We start from the raw sequence: 20707 nt of genomic DNA on the forward strand, positions 1-20707 counted from the left end.
ACCACGCTTTGTGTTGAGGAACTCTTGTCTTTTAATGTTACGGTAATTATGCACTCCGAAATGTCTGTCAAATTTTGTGAAAACTGTTTCTAGATGGTATTTATCCTCGGCTGGCACTGCCGCGATTCCAGCATCCTGATTGGCAACAACTTCCGGCGCCCACGCGAACGAATCGTAAATTTTTACGCACTCTCTCCCCATGTTGGCAAGTAGGACACCAACCTTTCTTTTTCCAGGCTTGTCGTCCAGACCTAGCGCGTCCAAATGAATTATGAAGTCCCGTTTGTAGTCTTCCCAACTTGATGCACTTTCTGACGGGTTAAATTCCGGTAATGGCCTGATTCCCTTCGAAGCCATTTCGCTGTTGTATAAAATGAACCTTTAACAACAGATTTGCAACGTACGATTGTCATGCAATCGCCTGATTGCGCCGATTTTTAATAGATTTCTGACACCATGTAATAACTCTGAACTCGTCGGTGGGTAACTCACAACTGGCTTTATTCATAGATTCACATATATATAAATCTCAATACAAGTAACTCATGACTGCATGCTTTAACAAGACAATACGAGTTGTGTCCCTTACATTACAATACATGACAATGCACTCGTTTATTTTCATGTTTCTTGTGTTTTTCTAATCTGTAAATATAGATATCTGAGTAATAATATCACATAAAGCAAAATAAGCCACGAAATCTGGCGCAGCACCCCGTAATTGATTTGCTTATGATGTAGCTAAGAACTGCGCAGAAAAAAGGCATCCGCTACTTTTTATCTCATAGAGATAACTTTTGATCGTTCATAAACATCGACCACAATCAACGCCGAATATCTTTTTTTTAAAGATATTTCTTGTTTAGAGTACGATTATTTAGTATACTGTAACCTATATGACTGATATCCGATGTTATGAACGAGAATACCAAGTATAAACGAATCAAGATACTATTGATGCCCTTTTTCTGCATGTTCGATGAACAAATAATTGCTAATTTATTTTTATTATGACACATTTTGTTTATTAAATCACGGAGCGTATATTGACGTATAGAGTCCGTGCACACGGGTTATTCCTATACGTTGAACAGTAATTACATGTTTATGAACTATTTGCGTATACTGTTTTACTTATTATTAAATAAAATAAGTTTCTGAATAGTTTGTTAATTCTATTTTATTCGGCATAGCTGGTTTTCGTCACTTTTGGCCTTAGGTGACCTTTAGGTTACATTCATAAAAATGCCCGCGGCTACCCACGAATGAATACACGTCATTTAGTCCATTGGCTGATTTGAGAATACCAACAGAACATTGGTTGATGTGAAGAGTTGAGTGTAAAACTGTTATATCTATCATGCCTTTTCATAAGAGATAAAATTGTTTCATGCTGAAAACGCAGTAAAACAGTGTTAGAAAGACGCGGCCATGTTTACAATTTGTGCGTAGATTCTACACCTTCGTCAGTTCGCGGTTAGTGTGTGTGAATGTCAGAGTTTATATACATGTCATCGCTGGGTCTCCACGAACCTTTATGTTCTGACCGGAGCTCGCGGCCAGTATAATAAGAAGCTATAGCGTGAAGTATGTGAACTGCAATTTTCTTACCAGAAAGATGTTAAATGAAGATATCCAGCGATATAATTATGGTATGTCAATAATAGATTCTTAATGTGTTTTCAGCAATACCACGATAAATATTATTTTTAATTAATTTAACAAGAATTATTCCACCATGTTGACTAATGTATTAAGCATGAGCGCGATGATTCTCGATACTGTAAATACTCGAATCAAATAGCAATGCCCGACAAACCACTAAAACAGGTTTGTTCGAAGAACGCGCATATAAATATTAAAAATATGTACGGATACTTCGCGTGTGGCCGGTGGCTCATATGTTTTAATTTCACTTCCATTATTCTTTTGGTTTTCTGTTTTGTATCTATAGGTTTATGCCCAGCAATATGTAATAATTTAAAATAAGCCGCAAAAACTCCGCGTAACATCCCTTACTGCGTGTGATGTAGCTAAGAACTGCACAGAAAGACATTCGCTATCATTGATCTCATTCATTGAACTCTTTACCTTTCACAAACTCCAACCACAATCAACGCCGTATATCTTTTTTAAAAGATATTTCTTGTTTTTCTTCTAAATCAAATACAACTATAACACAATTTCTATTTACAACAACACGGAGAGTTGAATCGAGTATTTGACCCTTATTGTAGTGAATTCAATTTTATGCAAAAACTTATCATTCGATTTTATTGGTTTATACGTTATCTTGTTGCTTATTAATTCCTCTTTCAAAAAAAAATAACTTTTCTTATATTTCCGTTGTTACTAATGGATTTAAAGCGAGTTAAACACGAGAAATAAACATTTTATGTTTAACCCCCGCGCGTTTAACCTTGTCCTAACTTTGTCACGTGACCAGTAGCTATCAATTAGCGTACATCGAAGCGCCGAGGTTATACATTTTGACAAATTATATATCATTAGAAAGCCTACGTTTCGTAGTTTTGATATATATAAATATATATGAAGTTTTACTTCTAATTTGGGCAGCCCGGCGAGTTATAACTTTAACTTTTGCAAATATCATACCGTTTTAGAATCTATATTTACGGTAAACATGGTCGTACTTTATACAGATTTGTAGCGTTTATATTTGGAGTTCTGTTTTTAAAACTACATCTTGCTTAGGAGAATATAAATCTGTATGAGATAGAGAAAAAAAGGTTTTAACATGAAAGTAAATAAGGAATGAATTTGTACGAAAGTAGCGCGCGGTCACAACGCTCCGAACGTTTGGAGTTTTAGAATATAGACCTAGACCTCTACACTATGGGCCTGAAAGCCACATAAATACTCAAAATCAACGAATGATTGGTAAAATGTTTCGTACAATAAAGTTAACCGATAAAAAAATCAGTGTTCCTGTTAGCAATAGCCAAAATTTCAACGCTAGATGTGGTCTGGTCACATAGATTTAACGAGATACAAAATGTTAGTTTTTTTTGTGTTGCAATATATTCCATGTGTATTTCATGCAACGATATCCGATCATGTAATAGCGAACACGAAATTAGCTTCAGGCAGCTCATGAGAACTACGTCGTGCTTCTGACAATGCCCGAAGTCAATCTCGCGTTTGCTTGTAATTTTTCGGATATCGTCGCGGGAAATTCAAAGGCAATATATTTTGGCTATGGCTATACGGAACACTGATTGTTTATGAGTTAACTTTAATTTACGAAATATTTTACGAAATATAAGTTGATTTTGAGCAAGTAATTATGTGGCTTTAAGAAACTAAAATCAGGTCTTTCTGAAAGAGGTTTCAGAAACAATATCATGGGGCTCACGCAAGAAATAGAGGCCCGATTGGACGGTAGAGCTATAAGTTATTGTGGATTAAGTCAGCAGAAGCAGACAGAAAGTGGAGGAGACCCCTTCTGTTGACAACCAAAACGCCCTCAACGCAACTACTTCCAAGTACAGAAGAGCCTATTATTTTCATCAACGACACCGTCAAAGAATTCCCTCGAAATGTCAGCTCAGGTGCTCAGAAGATAACATGAAAACCGCAAACTACCGGAGGAAATAGGCTGAAAGTTCTTAAGGACTAGACAAATAAGTGGCTCATCACCACCAACTCAAGGTAAACCACCAACACAATTTTAATCTCTGAAAGACCTTAAGGCCTACCTCAAGCTATGGGGCAGACGCTGCGAGCCGACAATCTCCCATGTACCCCTTCGTGACCTTAAACAGGTGACTCACCTAAAAACAGCAGACAGATTATATTGAACCAATCTGCGGTTAGCATCAATGAAAAAGCTACACGGCACAAGTGTGAGAAGATGCAACAATCATCATGAAGCTTTTTGTGGGCAGCGTAAGACCAGAAATTGAGTATGAAGTGACGGCATGGGGCTAAGTAGCAAACTCAAATTTGACAGCAAGGTGCAGAACCAGGCCACTGCAATCATCACTTGCGCCATGCGGTTGACCCCTATTTAAGAGCAGGAAACTATCACGTGAATTGAGTCCATGGAATACAGAAGTGCTTCAAACTCCTCACCCAAGCAGTCAAGTACAACTGACTGCTAAATCATCCCCATGAATATAGCCTTAGCCAACCAATAAAAGGAAAAATGAAGAGAGGAAGCTTGCCATCCAAACTAGGGCTTTGGAAAGGAAATGCCAAGATATCCCGGATCATGTCCCCAAAGATATTCTATTTACTTTCTAGCATGTACGTACCAGGCTGGAGCGATGCTGAAAGACCCCAGATCCACAGCAGTATTAATGACATTGGCAAGAAAAAGTTTCTCCGAGAGATGCTCAGAAAAGTCCATCTGCATGGAATACAACGAAAACTGCTTCCAACAACACAACTTCACGAACGGTCTGCTGACCCGGCTATCAGAAGTGGTCGAGTCGGTCGGCTATTAGAAGTTGATCGAGTTGAAATTTACACCAAGACCTTAAGAGGTGGAGAATAACTCATCTCCCTCGCTATTATCATCTACATCAGCTATTAGGCTGAAGCAGTAGTGCTCAAAACAGGAGAAGTCCACGTTGAACACAGTAAAATGAGGTTACGAAACAAGAACAGGATGACAGATCAACCACTTTCAAAGAAGCTGAGACTATCATCAAGATTAAGTAACATGCCAAGTGGCTGCAGCAGCATCCGCGATACAAAAGAAATGACTCTTTCCATCTGTTCTTAAGATCCGAGCAGTTATTCAGGCTGCGGACAGAGCAAAACATAATGAACCACCACTTGTTCACAGAATTCAGGATTGGCCAGTCAAACCATAGCCTCTGCAAGACTGGAAGCATGACAACAGAACACTCTCTGCAGTTCTGCCCACTACAAGACTTGGTGGAGAAGCCCACAAGGCAAGCGGAGCTCTACGGCAGTCTACAGAGAGCCAACGTGTCCATCTGACAAGAAAAAAGAAGGTTGAAGTATATGTGAATTCAACGATTTAGCTTCTTTTGATTGATTTTACGAGCTATTATTTAGCGTTAAGCGCGTTTAATAAATCCGCGTGTGTTTTAAATGGGCGATTAATATGCAACTTTACTATATTTTATTTGTTTTTTTTAGGTATAAAGACTGTCTGTTTTTAAACTAAAAGAGTGCCTACGTAGAATCGTTATATCATCAAAATGCATATTGCTTGAAGGATGACACTGGCAGAAAACTTGGTTGGAATTAAACACTTAGTAGTTGAAACCATTTTCTTTAAACGTGATGAAATTCGTGTATTAGAATAATTTTTTTTCTTGTAAATGTAAATGCATTGAAATGGGCCTGCTTAGACCCCACTTGACCTTATCGAGCCATTCGTAGAAAAAAAGCATTTTCAACTGAGTAGGTGTTGTTTATATTCTTGCATATTTTAAAGGCTGTTGCTTATATCAATGGAGATAATTATGTTACTCTTGAAATTTGCATCAAAACTTATAGTCCATGATCCAGGCTAAATAAATTCCCATCCGACTTTATATGTTTGCACTTGTCACAGTCCGATTTTGCTGTAAAAATACCAATATTGATGTGCCTTAATTTCCCAACTCTTGTAACCGCTACTATTAAAACTTCGCAATAATCTACTAAAGCGCTGTAATGCATTTATCATCAGTTAGCAGGTAATTTAAACAATCAATTATGGAACGCCTTCACTGTCTTATAATACCAAAACTTGTGATATTACGTCAAACTGACTCTGCATGATTGCCTGTAACCATTATATATATGCATAATCACAATATATAAATACATAATTTGAATATATACATATAAAGCATTAATATATATAGATAAAATGTAAAAATATACAGATACAAATGTATTATACACAGATAATCTTCCATTATATAAAGGCATTACTTCTTCATATGAAGGCAAAATGTCTTTATATGAATGCCTGTAACCATTATATATATGCATAATTATAATATATAAATACATAATTTGAATATATACAGATAAAGCATAAATATATAAAGATATAATTTTCTTATATATAGACAACATGTAAAAATATACAGATACAAATGTATTATACACAGACAATCTTCCATTATATAAAGGTATTACTTCTTTATATGAAGGCAAAAGATCTTTATATGAACATAAATCTTTATGCAATAAATATAAAAGATCCTTATATATACATAAAACATTGAGAGATACAGATAAAATTGTATTATATATATGTATTATACCTCGATACATAGATATTATGTATTGATATGAAGATATATGTATTTTTATTTTCTTATATGAAGTTTAGACATTAATATACGAAGCTATTCGTTATTTATGTATTGGTCACTCATCATTATATAAAGTACTTTCCTCATTATAATACTACTACTGAAAAGTGAATTTTACAAGCCAAATATTTTGCACGCACCGGAAAATTGCGCGGTAATCTACAGTCTACATCATGGCAGACGACGCCGTAAGGAGTGTTTTGCATTCAATTGGTTTACATTCACTGTATCAAAATTTTATGAGTCAAAAAATAGATTCTATTGAGATTTGTAAATCGTTAGAAGATAACCAGTTAACAAATTTAGGTCTGGTGACCATTGGTGAAAGAATTAAGTTTAAAAATGCAGTGCAGCATTGGCAATCCATGCCCATCATGCCCATGGCTGAGAGCGATACGGCCGCATCTGGATCTAGGATCTCGACAGGTACACTTTTCTAATCTATTTTATTAAATGTTTATTTGGTTATTCAGTACAGTGTCATTGTTTTTCCTGTCTGTCGTTAGCAAATCACATGCCAATGCAAACCAATGTCGAACAAGTCACAATGCCATTTGAAGTCAAGTTAACAGCAAAATATGTTTTACCTTTGAAACTTTGATTTATTTTGTTAAACTGGACTATTTTAATCAAAATTATGGTTGTGCCATCTTAGATTTATATAGTCCAAATAATGATTAATTTACGATCGTTTTCCTATTGCAAATTGTTTTTCAAATTTTATTTCAGTTCTTCTTGTTTAATCTTTGCTAACACATGCAATTATCATTAGTTACATGTAAAGACCACTATTACCCCTTAAAAGTGTGTGAATTATGTCAGAATATCACTTTGTAGATATTTAAAATAGATATTGTTAACAAAATACACATTGATTTTGTTTCTTACTCTTAAATATAAAATTACTTCGGACGAAAAGATACTTATGTGCAGGTTCTAATCTTTTGCTAAAATCAGTTAACAGCGTTTTTTTTCCCCAATTGGGAATTTTTGCGTCGTTAAAATTTCAAATTGGGAAAAAACAAGTCGCAAAATCAATAAATTGGGAAAAAAATCGAGTTGCAAATTGATGAATTGGGAATCCATAAAATGCATTTTATCTATCATTAGGGGGTACATGTATATTCTGCATCACAAAGCATTTTAAGCTCTAGGTTTTAACAGAAAAACTACAAGTGATGATATTTTGACAATCATAACATGTCATGCGAAAATTGTGTAATTGCCACTTCAGTAGGAATGTGCCTGTCAATGGATTTTTTTTAAGCATTATCACTGAGGTTGCATAAAAAATGATATTAATAATTGTGTTTATGCACTTAAAAGTCTCACAAGCCCTGGAAAGTAATTTTTGTGTTAACATTTTCAGTGATATCAATTAATAACAATTTAAAATAATAATAAGGAATTATCAAATTATACACTTCAACACCGTTATTTCGAACACCGATAATCCGAAGTCACCATTATTTCGAAGTATTTTTCGGGTCCCGATTTTGATTCTTGTTTGTTAAATGTAAAATTTCATTGTTAATCCGAACTTCGTTAAACCGAAGAAATCGTTAATTCGAAGTGATTCTGTCGGTCCCAACACTATAATTCGCACCTAATTATCAATCATTAATTCGAAGTCAAAACTGCAAAATACTGAGCGTAATTTCACACCTTTGTCGTTGCGCGTCAAAAGCCGATAATTACACCCCTGTCGTCTGCGCGAACGCCGATGTTCAGAGAGACATCGCGTATTATTTAAAAAAAAAAGGTTAATTCATTTCCGAAAATGTATTCATATGTATGTATGTCTGATAATTTGTGTTATTCGTTTTATTTTATATGTTCTGTAATAAGAGAAAAATAAAAACAAGAAAAAGAATCGTTTTATTCCCCCGTTTGTTACAAGTAGAAATCTATTGCTATATGACTAGTTTACGTTTTTAAGTAAGCATGTAACCGAACCATGCGAATTCCACAACGTTTTATTTTTAAGGAATCAAATAAGTCTTCTGTCAAATGTTTATTTCGAATTATCGTTAATCCGAAGTTTTTTTAACGGTCCCGACGACTTCGAAATAACGGTGTTGAAGTGTATGTTTAATTCCAAACAGGTGATAATCAGATCAAAGTCAAACTTATCTCTCCTCACAGTGACACAGGCACAATGTTACATTTAACTAAAAGCAATCGCTCAAACTCTATTAACAGCTGGTCATTGTTTCTTTCTTTAATCGTTTCCAGTAGTATTTGGCGTTAATTGACTCATTATGATGTCCAATTAAGATTTGTTTTGATGAAATTGCTGATAAAAATTAGTGTTGATAAAGTTTATTTATGTAAGGAAGACTGATTTATGTAACGATGAAATTCTTTCACGGGAAAAATCAATCACACATCACGATTATGTAAACCAGTCACATTTTACACGACGGTTAGAGTTGCGCCGCTTTGAAAAGTTTTGTTTACTTTCTACATTATGAAATAAAGGACCGAAATTGAAAGGCTCGACGATTTCAAAAGATATTTTCAGCGAACATTAAAGGCACTAGCCATTGGGAAAGGCACTGAGGATCGTTGGAAACAGTAGATATGGAGATTGGAAAAAGTCCGGTGCTAAAATTGGGAAGCCTCCGGTAGGCTTTGGGAAAGGTACCGTTCCCCGGTACTAGTTAAAGAAGGAAAAAAAATGCTGGTTAACAAAAAGGACTACACAATTGAAATCTTTCTGAAATGCAAAATATTAATAAACACACATGGCAAAATAAAAAAAATCATCTAAATCGAAAGGATATTTGGCATATTAATTTCATCCAAATGCAATCCCATACCTGCCATATGTCCCGGATCGGAAATCTGGCAAATGTGTTACACACAGTCCTTGTTTGAGTGTATACATGTACAGTGAATGAAAATCAAATCAGCACTGAACTACCTAATAGACAAAAAGACCAGGGAGGTATAGGCATAACCAATAAGGCGCATTTTGCTTGTTTTACAAAATTTTATCTGTAAAAGTATCGTTTACGGTAAAGATCACCTTATTTTACAACTACGAGCTACATAATTTTCATACAAAAGTAAAGTTCTACTACAAAGTTTTTATGTGGCAGTTGATATGCCCACGTGTTTCCTGCAGATCATGTGACCATGTACACAAAAGCAACTTCGCAACCTTTTTCTAACACCAACAACATGTGGCTTGTATCTAGTAATGAAAGTAGTAATGCTTAATTTGATGTTACTAGATCTAGTGTATTTCCGATAGGCTTTTTGACTTATTGTTTGTGTATTGATCTCATGGATGTTAATTTTTGTTTATTATAGGTAAGTTACATGTGAAATTTACCTAATTACATAGCTAAGATATCGCGAAAAAAATGCGTACCAAAAGTGCATATATCGTACATGTATGTCTATATATATCGCTATATGTATACATGTCCCGGAAATTTGAAGTCAAAGTCCCAGATTTGGTCTGAAAATTTATGGCAGGAATGCCAATGCTATGTATAGATAAACAAGTTATTTATAAACGACCAATGACGTAACACTATGCAGCTTTCAATAAACACAGTGCAATATGGCTGCAATCGGAATCCAAACAGTGATAGTGTTTTCATATCTGGAATAGCATAACTTGTAAGGTTTGACTAATGCAATAGTTGTAATTCGGAACTCGGTCCAGTCTGGGTTTTTAGCTCCACTGGCCAGAAGCCAGCGGGGCTTAAGTCATGGTCCTGTGTCCGTTGTCCGTGCGTCAGTGCATGTATGCGTTAACTTTTCCTTAAAACATCTTCTCCTAAAGTACTAGTCCAATTCTGATGAAATTTCTCAGGAATGTTCTTGGGGTGAACCTCTTTCAAATTTGTTCAAATTATGCCCCTGGGGTCAAATTTGACCCTGCCCCGGGGATCACAAAAATGAAAATTTGCTTATATAAGGCCTATTTTGTGAAAACTTAAAAAAACTTTTCGTCCATAACCATTGGGCCTAGGGCTATCAAATTTGGTATGTAGAGACATCTAATAGTCCTCTACCAAATTTCTTCAAATTATGCCCCTTGGGTCAAATTTGACCCTGCCCCGGGGGTAACAAAATTGAACATATGCTTATATAAGGCCAATTTTGTGAAAACTTTCAATTTTTTTTCGTCCATAACCATTGGGCCTAGGACTTTGACCCTGCCCTGGGGGGTCACAAAATTGAATAAACACTTATAAAGCGCCTAGTTTATGAAATCTTCAAAAATCTTCTTGTCGAAAACCATTCAGACTATGGCAACCAAATTTGGTATGCAGTAACATCTTATAGTCCTCTACCAAGTTTGTTCAAATTATGCCCTTTGGTTAAAATTTGACCCTGACCCGTGGGTCACAAAATTAAACATTATATACGCCTATATCTTGCTTGTTTTGTGAAAACTTTAAAAATATTCTTGTCCTTAACTCAAGGACCTAGGGCTACCATATTTTGTATGTACATGTAGTGAGATATAGTAGTCCTCTACAAAGTTTGCTCAAATTATGCCCCTGGGGTTAAATTTGACCAAACCCAGGGGTTCACAAAATATGTACATGTGCTTAAATAGGGCCTATATTTAAGTATTTGCACATGCAGAGAATATTTGATTCAGCTTTTTTTCAGCAGTGGAGCGATACAGGGCCATCATGGCCCTCTTGTTCTGATATTTGAGCATGCGTCAAACAAAAGCTGCAGGATGTGCATATTTCAAAACGAGAATAAATCAATATTTACTATATCTTTGAATAGTAAATACCACTTTCTACTAAAACATTCGCAACTTATACAATGTAGTTTATAAAAAATTCCATGAAAAATCATTTTTCTTATGATGAGATGAACACATTTTGATTGTGTTTAATTTGTTAGAATATTAAGAAAATGCTGCATGTACATGTTAACAGGTTTGGTGACGTAATTATGTCATTGCATTATAATTATACAATAGTGTGTAGGCCTGGGCATACAGTTTTAATGGAAGTTTGTCAACGGAAATACAAAGACATTTACTTTATCGTATATATATTATACTATTCACATGTATTGGTAATAATAAAGACAAGTACCAAACAACAAAAACTTAAATATCCTCAGTCCATTCGTAGTACTAGAACTAATATATTGATTCATATAAGTTGGTTATTTATATGTCAATGTATATAGCCCTATTGCGATGTTTTTCCTAAAATGTCATCTAAAAAAATAGAAGAAATTTTTTTGCTCAAGACCATGATTGTACCTACTGCGCGCGCTCAGAAATCGGAAAAAAACAACAGTGCGCGAGTTCTGAATGAAATCTTTTAGTAAGAAATCTCGTCCATGAGGATTCTGGGCTGTTATATGAATTTGCAGACTTTAAAGACGATTTTGAAAAAAAATTCACCTGCGGTCCAAAACTAGGTCACTAGGACTCTTAGAACAGCTTTTTAACACCCTAGAAGCGACATTTTTTACCTAATCTTTATGAAACTTGGTAAGAATGTGATTCTCATTGAAGTTTCAAATGAGTTTGAAAATGGGTCATCCCGGGTTAAAAACTAGGTCACTAGGTCAAATCTTAGGAAAGATTGTTTTTACCCTAGAGGCAACATGTTTGACCAAATCTTAATAAAATTTGTTCAGAACATGTGCCATATTGAAATAATATGGCACATGTTAATATTGACAAAAATATTATAATATTGACAAAAATATGTTGACTCAATCCTCAGGTGAACAATAAAGGGCCATCATGGCCGTCTTGTTATAAGATTATTTTTTTTACATATTACTTTGGCTTTTATTATATAATTTGGAAAATTGCCTTCAAATTAGGAAAACATATTGAGTCATATTTTGCATTGGGAATCGGTAAGATATTCTGACCCACAGAATCTTTAGAAAAAGGCCTGTAGAGCTTCTCTGCACAACTGCTCATTTGTGTGTGTTTTTCGTTTGGCTAACACAATGAATATCTCAGTGCTGCAGCGTACATTGTCATATGTTGTAGTGCTCTAGATATTTGAAATTAATATATTGTGTGAACAGCAAGATAATATTCATCTCTGTTTCAGAATGCAGTTAATAATGTGTAAGAAAGATAACCTTGGCTTTTTTTTTCAGACGCTACATTCAGAGAAAGGAACTCTTTATTTATGCCAAGTAGGTGCAGGCAGCCTAGTACCAGTACTTCTGTAGGCAAAAGAAAACGTCCACAAACTTGGACTGCTAATTTTATGTGCCTTTCAAACAATCATCAAAATAAGGTACCTAACAGTGCTGAAAAAGAATGCTTGTACAAGGCAGGTTTGGGTATGAAAAAAGTAACTTTTGAAGGAGATGCAAAAGAACAAAGTGTTCATGACACTATCATTAAAGAGTTTCCTAAACTTGAACAGTGTGGGGGGTTTGAACTGTTACGTTGTAACAGTAGCTGCAGAGTATTGAAACAACTTAATTGTAAATGGGATGTTAAAACATTAAAAAGTGTTGTAGGACCTCAAGGTAAATTTTATATTAGACCCATTCAAAAGTGTTTGACGGTTGAGGTAGTAACAGAAGATGAAGAAACAGAGTTAATGACAAAGTGTGACATATGCAAACAGGAAGTTTCTTTAGGTCAAATACGTAACCATGTTGAGTCCTGTATAGCCACAAATCTGGACCATACAGAAACGTACCTGTATACTTCACAGGGAAATTCAGATGAAGAACTTCCTGAAAGTGCTTCAGAGATAATTCATCAACAGGTACGTGCACTTTGTTTACGGTATTTATAAGTGAATACACTTGCATGTATTTGCTTGCCATATAAAAATGTTATAATCAAAACCAGACTGTACACAGATTTAATTATTAAAATACTTATTGAACTTGGTCAGAGAAATTTTGTTCTATAAAAAAAATAGCCACCAGGGGCTTCGTCAGTTCTCGTTATATGTTAATGGAGACAGTCAGTTGGAAGTCATTGCTCCCTGTCTGTGGGCAGTTTTTGTTTTAAGGATTTAGATTGTTTAAAATCAATGTTATGCAGATTATCTGCGTTTGTCAGTTTGCTGATGCATATTTAAAATCAATGGTTCAAATTATGACAAGAAAAAGAAAAAAAAATATGTCCAACTAATGCATAAATAATTATGTTATTTTGGATTAGTAGCAATGTTTTGTTGTTATGCCCCCACCATGAAATGGCTACAGGCATATAGTGTTTACCCTGTTTGTGTGTGTGAATGTGCAAAAAATTGCAATGGTTTTGTGTCGTGTCAATAACTTGCACTAACACCAATAAATAAAGTTGCACAAATTATGTCTCCCCCAATATTGGGGGGGGGGGACATATTGTTTTTGTGCTGTCCAGAGATCTGTATGGATGGATGTTCCTGGAACCTCGTCAGCACTTCTCATAAACTTGCAACACTTACTAACTATCATAAGGGGACTGTGCAGGCAAAGTTATGTAACTCTAACTGGCATTTTGACAGAATTATGGCCACTTCATACTAAAAAAATTGGAAATTTTGTTAAGTTTTGTGTTTTGATCCCCTTTACTCCTAAAGTATCATAGCTATTGCTTTCAGACTTGCAACACTAATTACCATAAGGGGACTGTACAGGACAAGTTGCATAACTCTTGTTGGCATTTTGACAGAATTATGGCTCTTTTTTACTTAGTAACTTTGAATATTTGGTTAAATTTTGTGTTAAGATCCACTTTACTTCTAAAGTAAGGCTTTTGCTTTCAAACTTCAAATACATTCAAAATCTGTACATACTTGGTGCTTTTAGGGAAAACAGGGCTTTATGCATGTCAAATAAGATTAGCCTGTGCACACTGATTTGCCTGTGTAATGCGCACAAGCCAATCAAGGATGACACTCTCTGATTTTATGTTGATTTTCGTTTAAAGAGAGTCTGTGGTACTGGGATGACAATTTATGCATATGCATTAAGCCCTGTTTTTCCAAAATGAAGCTTAAATTATCTTTTTTATTAATTATTTGGGGAAAAAAACACATCTCAACCTGTGCTTTAAGACAAACTCTTTATAAATTTGAATGGGTTGTGTTCATTTCAAACTTGAGATATAAAAAGCTATAACATAATTTTGAAAACTGAGTTGCGTCTAAGATTATGCAATAGCCAACAATATCACTGCCTTCAGCGCTTTGATTTTAGGTGTATCTACTTTCTAGCTTGTTTTTGTTGTGAACACAGTTTGTCATCATTTCCTAGCTGAAACCTGAGATGAGTATATGAGTATGTTAGAAAATTATTTTATCCTGAACATAGCCTGAATCTGAGATAACAGCGACAATTTTATGGAAACTTTATAGGGAACATTTATTTTAGTGAATAACTTTTGTCGTACATGTTGTTTAATTGTTAACTTGATTTAATGAACTTCAATTCACTTTTTAATTAAAAAGAAGTTCTATATTAATTTAATTAAATTTTGTTCATATGGAATGTTCTATTTTCAATAACCATTTAAAACTCTGAGGTTTAAAGGGGCCTTTTCACAGATTTTGGCATGTTTTGAAGTTTGTCATTAAATGCTTTGTATCGATAAATGTGAACATTGGATATAAAGCTGCTTTTAGGCAAAGCAGGCCTGGGCCTACATTTTTTTAAACATTAAAATGTTGACCCTGAGGTGGGTGAGGGGTTAGAAATCTGCATTTCATGTTGACATTATCCTAAGACAATCGATTCTGAAACATTCCGAATGATGTTAATGACTGCGGAAATTTAATCACAGAGAAACGGATGTTTCGATCGATGAAATCATCAACACATTTGCCTCGGTTAAGTGTAGAAATATTGATTTCTTGTAATTGATGCACTTGTTAGAATAATTAGTGTAATAGATGGACTATAAGTTAGTTTAACACTCAACACGTTACAGTGCCGTTATAGACATGCAGCCAGTGTTATTGGAAAGAATTCCCATGGTTTGACTTGTGAATAAGTGTGGTGTTACATTTTTAAATGTTTCTCTGTTCCATATTGTTTTAAAATTTAGTTCTCTGGTATGAAGATAATACAGTAAAATTTAGTTCACTAACATCGAGATAAAACAGTAAAATATCAAAGAAAAACGGGCAAAAGTCTTGTATTTTCTGAAAATATCTTATTATTTGTCTAGATAAGCTTAAAATCTCACCACAGGCGTTATAGGATTTAAAAATTGTCCAGAGGATGACACTCGGACCCCCCGTTTTTATGTATTATATCCGGGCCTTCAGCTTAAAATGCTAGCTACGCCCCTGTTCTGGATACAATGCCAGATGTATTTTATACTTTATATAAGCAATCCTTGTTAAGTTTCACAAAATATAACGACAACAACAGAACTCTCCAAATTATTAATTTGTTTTGCGTTGTTCATGTTCAGTACATGTTTAGTATTACTGTTTCCGCACGAATATCATAACTAAAACGAAAATTTGCGAATCTGAAACAACTTTTTTCAATTTTGTCAATTTACCCAAACGTGAAAAGGCCCCTTTAAAAGACCCAGTCCCATTATGATTTTATGAAGATAGATGTAATATATAATGTGTTACGACAGGTTATCAGGCCTTGACACTAACTTTTTTGACAGGGTACCCGGAGGGAACCCTACTTTCAACTTTTGGTGGTCCTCACCCAAACTAGGGAGTCCACATTTATTGTCCAATCTTCATGAAATTTGGTCGGAAGATTGGTTTCAATGATATCTTGGATGAGTTCGAAAATAATTATGTTTGCTTGAAAAACATGGCTGCCAAGGGGCGGGGCATTTTTCCTTATATGGCTATAGTAAAATCTTGTTAACACTCTAGAGGCCACATTTATTTCCAATCTTAATGAAACTTGGTCAGAAGATTTGTCCCAATAATATCTTGTTATCTCAGGTGAGCGACTTTGAGCCTTTCAGGCCCTCTTGTCTTATTTTTGGAAGATAATGTAATAAATGCCCAGACCCCCACACTATACACCCCTCACCACTGTTGTCTCAATTTCAGGGGTTTTCCATGGAATTCCATGATTTACCAGAGATTTCCAGCATAACTTCCATGGTGACCCTGGACAATGTACACCCGGGCAGTGAGAACCAGCTTAATGGAGATTATTTAAGTACATTAGTTAAAAAGTGTACTACATTTTGTAAATCCAATGATGTGTCTGATCCTATTCATGTGCTAAAGATCTTTCAAAAAGAGATTGTTACTGGGAGACCATTAGAACTAACAGAAGAGACATCATCTACGGGCATTTATGGTGAAACCAATTTCATTTAGGTAGACAGAGGCGATCTACTGAAAACAGCAATTGAGGAAATATATGGGCAATAAGCGACATGAGGAAATGCCTTGAAGTTCAGTTCTATGGAGAGGTAAATACATATAAAGTGTAGAAAGAAAAAAAAATGACCATACAATTTTCCAATTCCAAGTCTACTTCACTGAAAATAATTCCCTGTTTGTGATTATTGTGTTTCACTGTATTAAATTATTCATAAATATGATTTTTCAAACTTTGAAAAATATAGACAGAATGTTGCAAAGAGGTTTGGAAATTTTGGGGCTTTGAATTTGCTTGTTTTAGTGTCAGCGGCTTCTTGCCTAGCCATGCTATGGGAATAACGTAATCTTTTACACCCCAGCAAACAAAGTTTGCAAGGGAGTATGTAGTTGTCATTTTGTTGGTTGGTCGGCTGTGGGTTTGATCATCTCTCTCTGACTGCTCCAACATGTGGATCAAACTACTCATAAATTGTGTAAGTAATTGACTTGAAACTAGAGATGTGTCATAAAGAAAAAAGTGTATGTGTGCAAGACCCAATTTAGACATGCGGTGATTCACCATTTTGGTAAAAAAAATGCGAACATTAGTGTCTGTAACAAATCTAGTGGGTTGTACCTGTCATTTAATTTTGCAGTGTGCTGCTGATTTTGGAGGTCCAAGAAAGGAATTCTTCTCTCTTGTCCTGCAGTGCATTAAGGAAGAATACTTCGAGCCAGTGAGAGAGTGGTCAGATGACTATGAAGCTGTTGGCAGAATATTGGGTAAATTTATTAAATTAAGCTTATTTGACTGGGACAAAGTGCCATGTAGTGGCCTGTACTTAGTGTTCCAAAGGCAAAGTCCAAGTCATTCAGGCTTTGAAAAATACATTATCCCAGTTGTACATACAGGGTTCTTGAACTCTGATATATGGGCCAAAAATTCCGCCCCAATTAAACCACAGTAAAATCATTCGTAGTTGACGGTCACTATAAGGTGTTATTTTTAGATATCATAAAACTTCTAACCTTTAACTTTAATAATATTTTATTGCATATTTATGCCCTTGCCATGAAATTGCCCTGGGACCAAGAGGAAATTCCGGTTAAGTGAGGATTCCCGTTTAGAGGGGAAATCAACTATTTTGCTTTCAGTTGGTCATTTACATATTCTAATGTGAAAAACTATTCTTGGGTGAGGAGTTGATTTCCCAATGAGACATGTACAAAACTATATAAATATTTTGAGGTACATTTAACATTCCAGCTCTGAACACTCTTCAAAACGGAAGATTACCTAGAATTATGTCAGCAGAGCTAGTGGAGAAAGTATTCAATCAAGTGCTGCCTGTAGACAAGTACATCCAGGACCTAAGAAAAGGTCTTGACAGTCTTGGTCTTGTTCAGGTAAATAATGTTGAATGTTGCAAATAGAAGTTCTGATTAGAGCAGTTAAACCAATGTACAGCGGATGAACCAACAGTTATTACGGTATACAAAACATGCTTATTAGTCCCCTGCCTGTTTCCAGAGGGGACTATAGTGTCTGTCGATGTCAGTCTGTCTGTCCGTGTGTCTATCCGAGGTGGTTTCCGGATGATAACTTCACTTAGGGCTGATGGATTTGTTTGAAAGTTGGTCTGTAGGTAGCTTAGGGGAAGATCTGGTGTGGGATTGCATATGGGGTCAAAGGGTCAAATATCTAGGTCACTGTTACTAAAAATAGAAATTTGGTTTCAATTAACATACATTAAATTCACATTCTTCAACTATCGTGCATGCTGTAACTATAAATGCACAAATAACATTGTAAATCTAGCAGATGCTGCCGTATAAACACAGCTAACCTTCAAGTAATGCAGGTAGGTGATGGTAGGGGACATGTATTGCGTGCAATACTAACTGTAAGCTTGTTTAAAGTTAATTGTATGGCCCTTAAAATAAGTATAGGTGGGTTGTTGTTTTTTTCTCCATTTTTATAAGCCCAATGTGTGGTTTTGCAGACTACCACTTAAATGTCTTAACCAAACCCATATACATGACAATACCATTTATTTTATAACCGAAATAATATATCTTCATTCATGACTTTGTTATGAACAAAACGAGTGCTTCAACATAATGGAATTGTGCATTTGACCAGCGAAGAAGGATGATATATGTATTATTACAAAACATGTAAAACAATTAAGTTCCCATTCAATTATTATATCCCCATAAACAAAGTTTAGGGGGGTATATAGGAGTGCACTTGTCTGTCAGTTGGGCCGTTTCATGGTTTCCACTCAATAACTTGAGTTTGGTTTGACCTGTTGATGAAACTAGGATAGTGCCTTGTATCAAGACTTTGCTCGGGATTGATTTTGGGGTCCATCACAGGGCTTTTTTTCACCACTTTGGGAACATGACTTATACCCTTGAAATTAGTAATTTAAGCATCTTTTGACCACAAATTGGGAAAATATTAGTAGTATTAAAAAATTATGAAAATGTTGGTAACTTATCATAAAATAGAACGACATGAGCTGAAACCAATCACTAAAATGGTGATTTCAACCTACCAGTCCTTTTCTGCACTGAAAAATTTCATTATTTTTGAATTTTTAAAACTGAGGCTATCCATTGGGCTTTTTTTACTCGATTTGGGATATGTTTTGCCATTGGAAATATGACCAAATAACGGCTATAAAATCAGCTGGAAAAAAGCCCTGCATCAGATTAAGGTCAAGGTCACCGTGGCTAACAATAGAAAAATGGTTTCCGATCAAAAATTTCTATTTCATATTAGATACCGTAATGAAACATGATTTAAAGGATGCTAATGACGAGACCTTGCCTCAGACTGCTTTTGGGGTCAAGGTCACTGTGACTTAAGTAAAGAGAGTTGATCCGTATCATGGTTTCCGCTCAATAACTTGAGTTTGGTTTGACCTGTTAACATGAAACTTGGTAGGATAAGCTTTTCTTTTTTTGTGAAGACAACATGCGGAATATTCTGTGTCAGTGTGGCATATGGGGGTATTCGTCTGGTCTGTGACAAAGCTCTAGTTATACATTATTATCATGATGTACCAGTATAACTTTTTTTACCAATAGCATACAAAAGCATTTGGCCAATGTCCAGCATTTAAATATTGCAAATCATATCCATCAGTTGAGTTGCCTTCTTTCTTGTTTTACAAAATCTTTAACACAATAGAGGGCAAAGTTTTGAACCCATGTGACTAATATGACCAGAATATATAACTCTTGACATTATCAGATTCTGGGTCTACAAATTGAATGTAGTTAATTTCATGTATCTTAATATAACAAAGTCAAATCCATTCTTATGAGCACATTAATTTTATATTTTAAAACAATCACTCTATCGTGAGCGATTAAGGGATATTATGGCTATCTTGTTTTTGGAATGTGTATATCCATTAAAATCCTGTATAGTTGCAATAGAAATTGCAGTCTGAGTTTAAGTTTTTGAACAGCAAGATTTTGTTGAACCTTCGTTTTCAGCTTGTTCAAGAACTGCCAGCTGTTATTCACCTGTTCACACCTCAACAGTCGAATCCTTTAACGGTGAAGATGTTGACACACCTATTGAACCCACAGTTTAGTGCTGAAGGGTCAAACAGAAGACAGAGAGAGAATTCCACATACACGTTGTTCATCAAATACATGCGTGAAGCTGCAAGTAAGTTCCATTCAGTGTTTATACATTCAATTGTGGTATGCATCCTTTTTGTATACACTAAAGTCTTAAATTGTGTCTAAATAGCTCCACTTTTCAAAGGAAAAGATTGTCAAACGCTATTCAGAGCTCCAGATAAGGGCCGTACAGCCGTAAAAACGCCTTTTTTCATGAAGATTTACGCATTAATTTTTATAAACTGGACGTACAATTACGACTTTAATATCCATTTACGCATTTACGAACAAAATCTGGCCGTACCGATTCGTCTGCGTCAGCGCGGCGTGATTTGTTGGTCTCTAACCTAACGGCTTTTTTCGTTAATTTAAATTACCGAAAAGTTGTAGACTGGGTTCATATATTATTGTCTATTCTGTTGCGTGATTTCCTGTAACTTGTAAATCCGTCAAAAACAATATGTCTGCGCGCAATGGAATGCCGGCTTAACCGAA

At 35.2% G+C, this 20707-nt stretch overlaps 1 protein-coding gene across 3 annotated transcripts in view; it reads left to right on the plus strand.

Annotated features, from left to right (window-relative positions):
- Nucleotides 1-6473: 6473 nt before the first annotated feature.
- Nucleotides 6474-20707, plus strand: part of LOC127866894 (uncharacterized) — a 31091-nt gene continuing 16857 nt past the window's right edge. For 2 of the 3 annotated variants that reach the window (XR_008043152.1, XM_052407746.1), the window contains exons 1-5: nucleotides 6474-6734; nucleotides 12426-13051; nucleotides 16310-17353; nucleotides 17838-17977; nucleotides 20081-20258. Coding sequence is in view for 2 of the 3 variants with exons in the window: in XM_052407746.1 (XP_052263706.1) it covers nucleotides 17167-17353; nucleotides 17838-17977; nucleotides 20081-20258 (505 nt within the window). In the remaining variant the exon portion in view is untranslated. The remainder of the gene's footprint in view (nucleotides 6735-12425; nucleotides 13052-16309; nucleotides 17354-17837; nucleotides 17978-20080; nucleotides 20259-20707) is intronic. The other variant, XM_052407745.1, reaches the window with a different exon arrangement.

This window comes from Dreissena polymorpha, chromosome 2 (assembly GCF_020536995.1).
Source record: "Dreissena polymorpha isolate Duluth1 chromosome 2, UMN_Dpol_1.0, whole genome shotgun sequence".
Classification (NCBI taxonomy): domain Eukaryota; kingdom Metazoa; phylum Mollusca; class Bivalvia; order Myida; family Dreissenidae; genus Dreissena; species Dreissena polymorpha.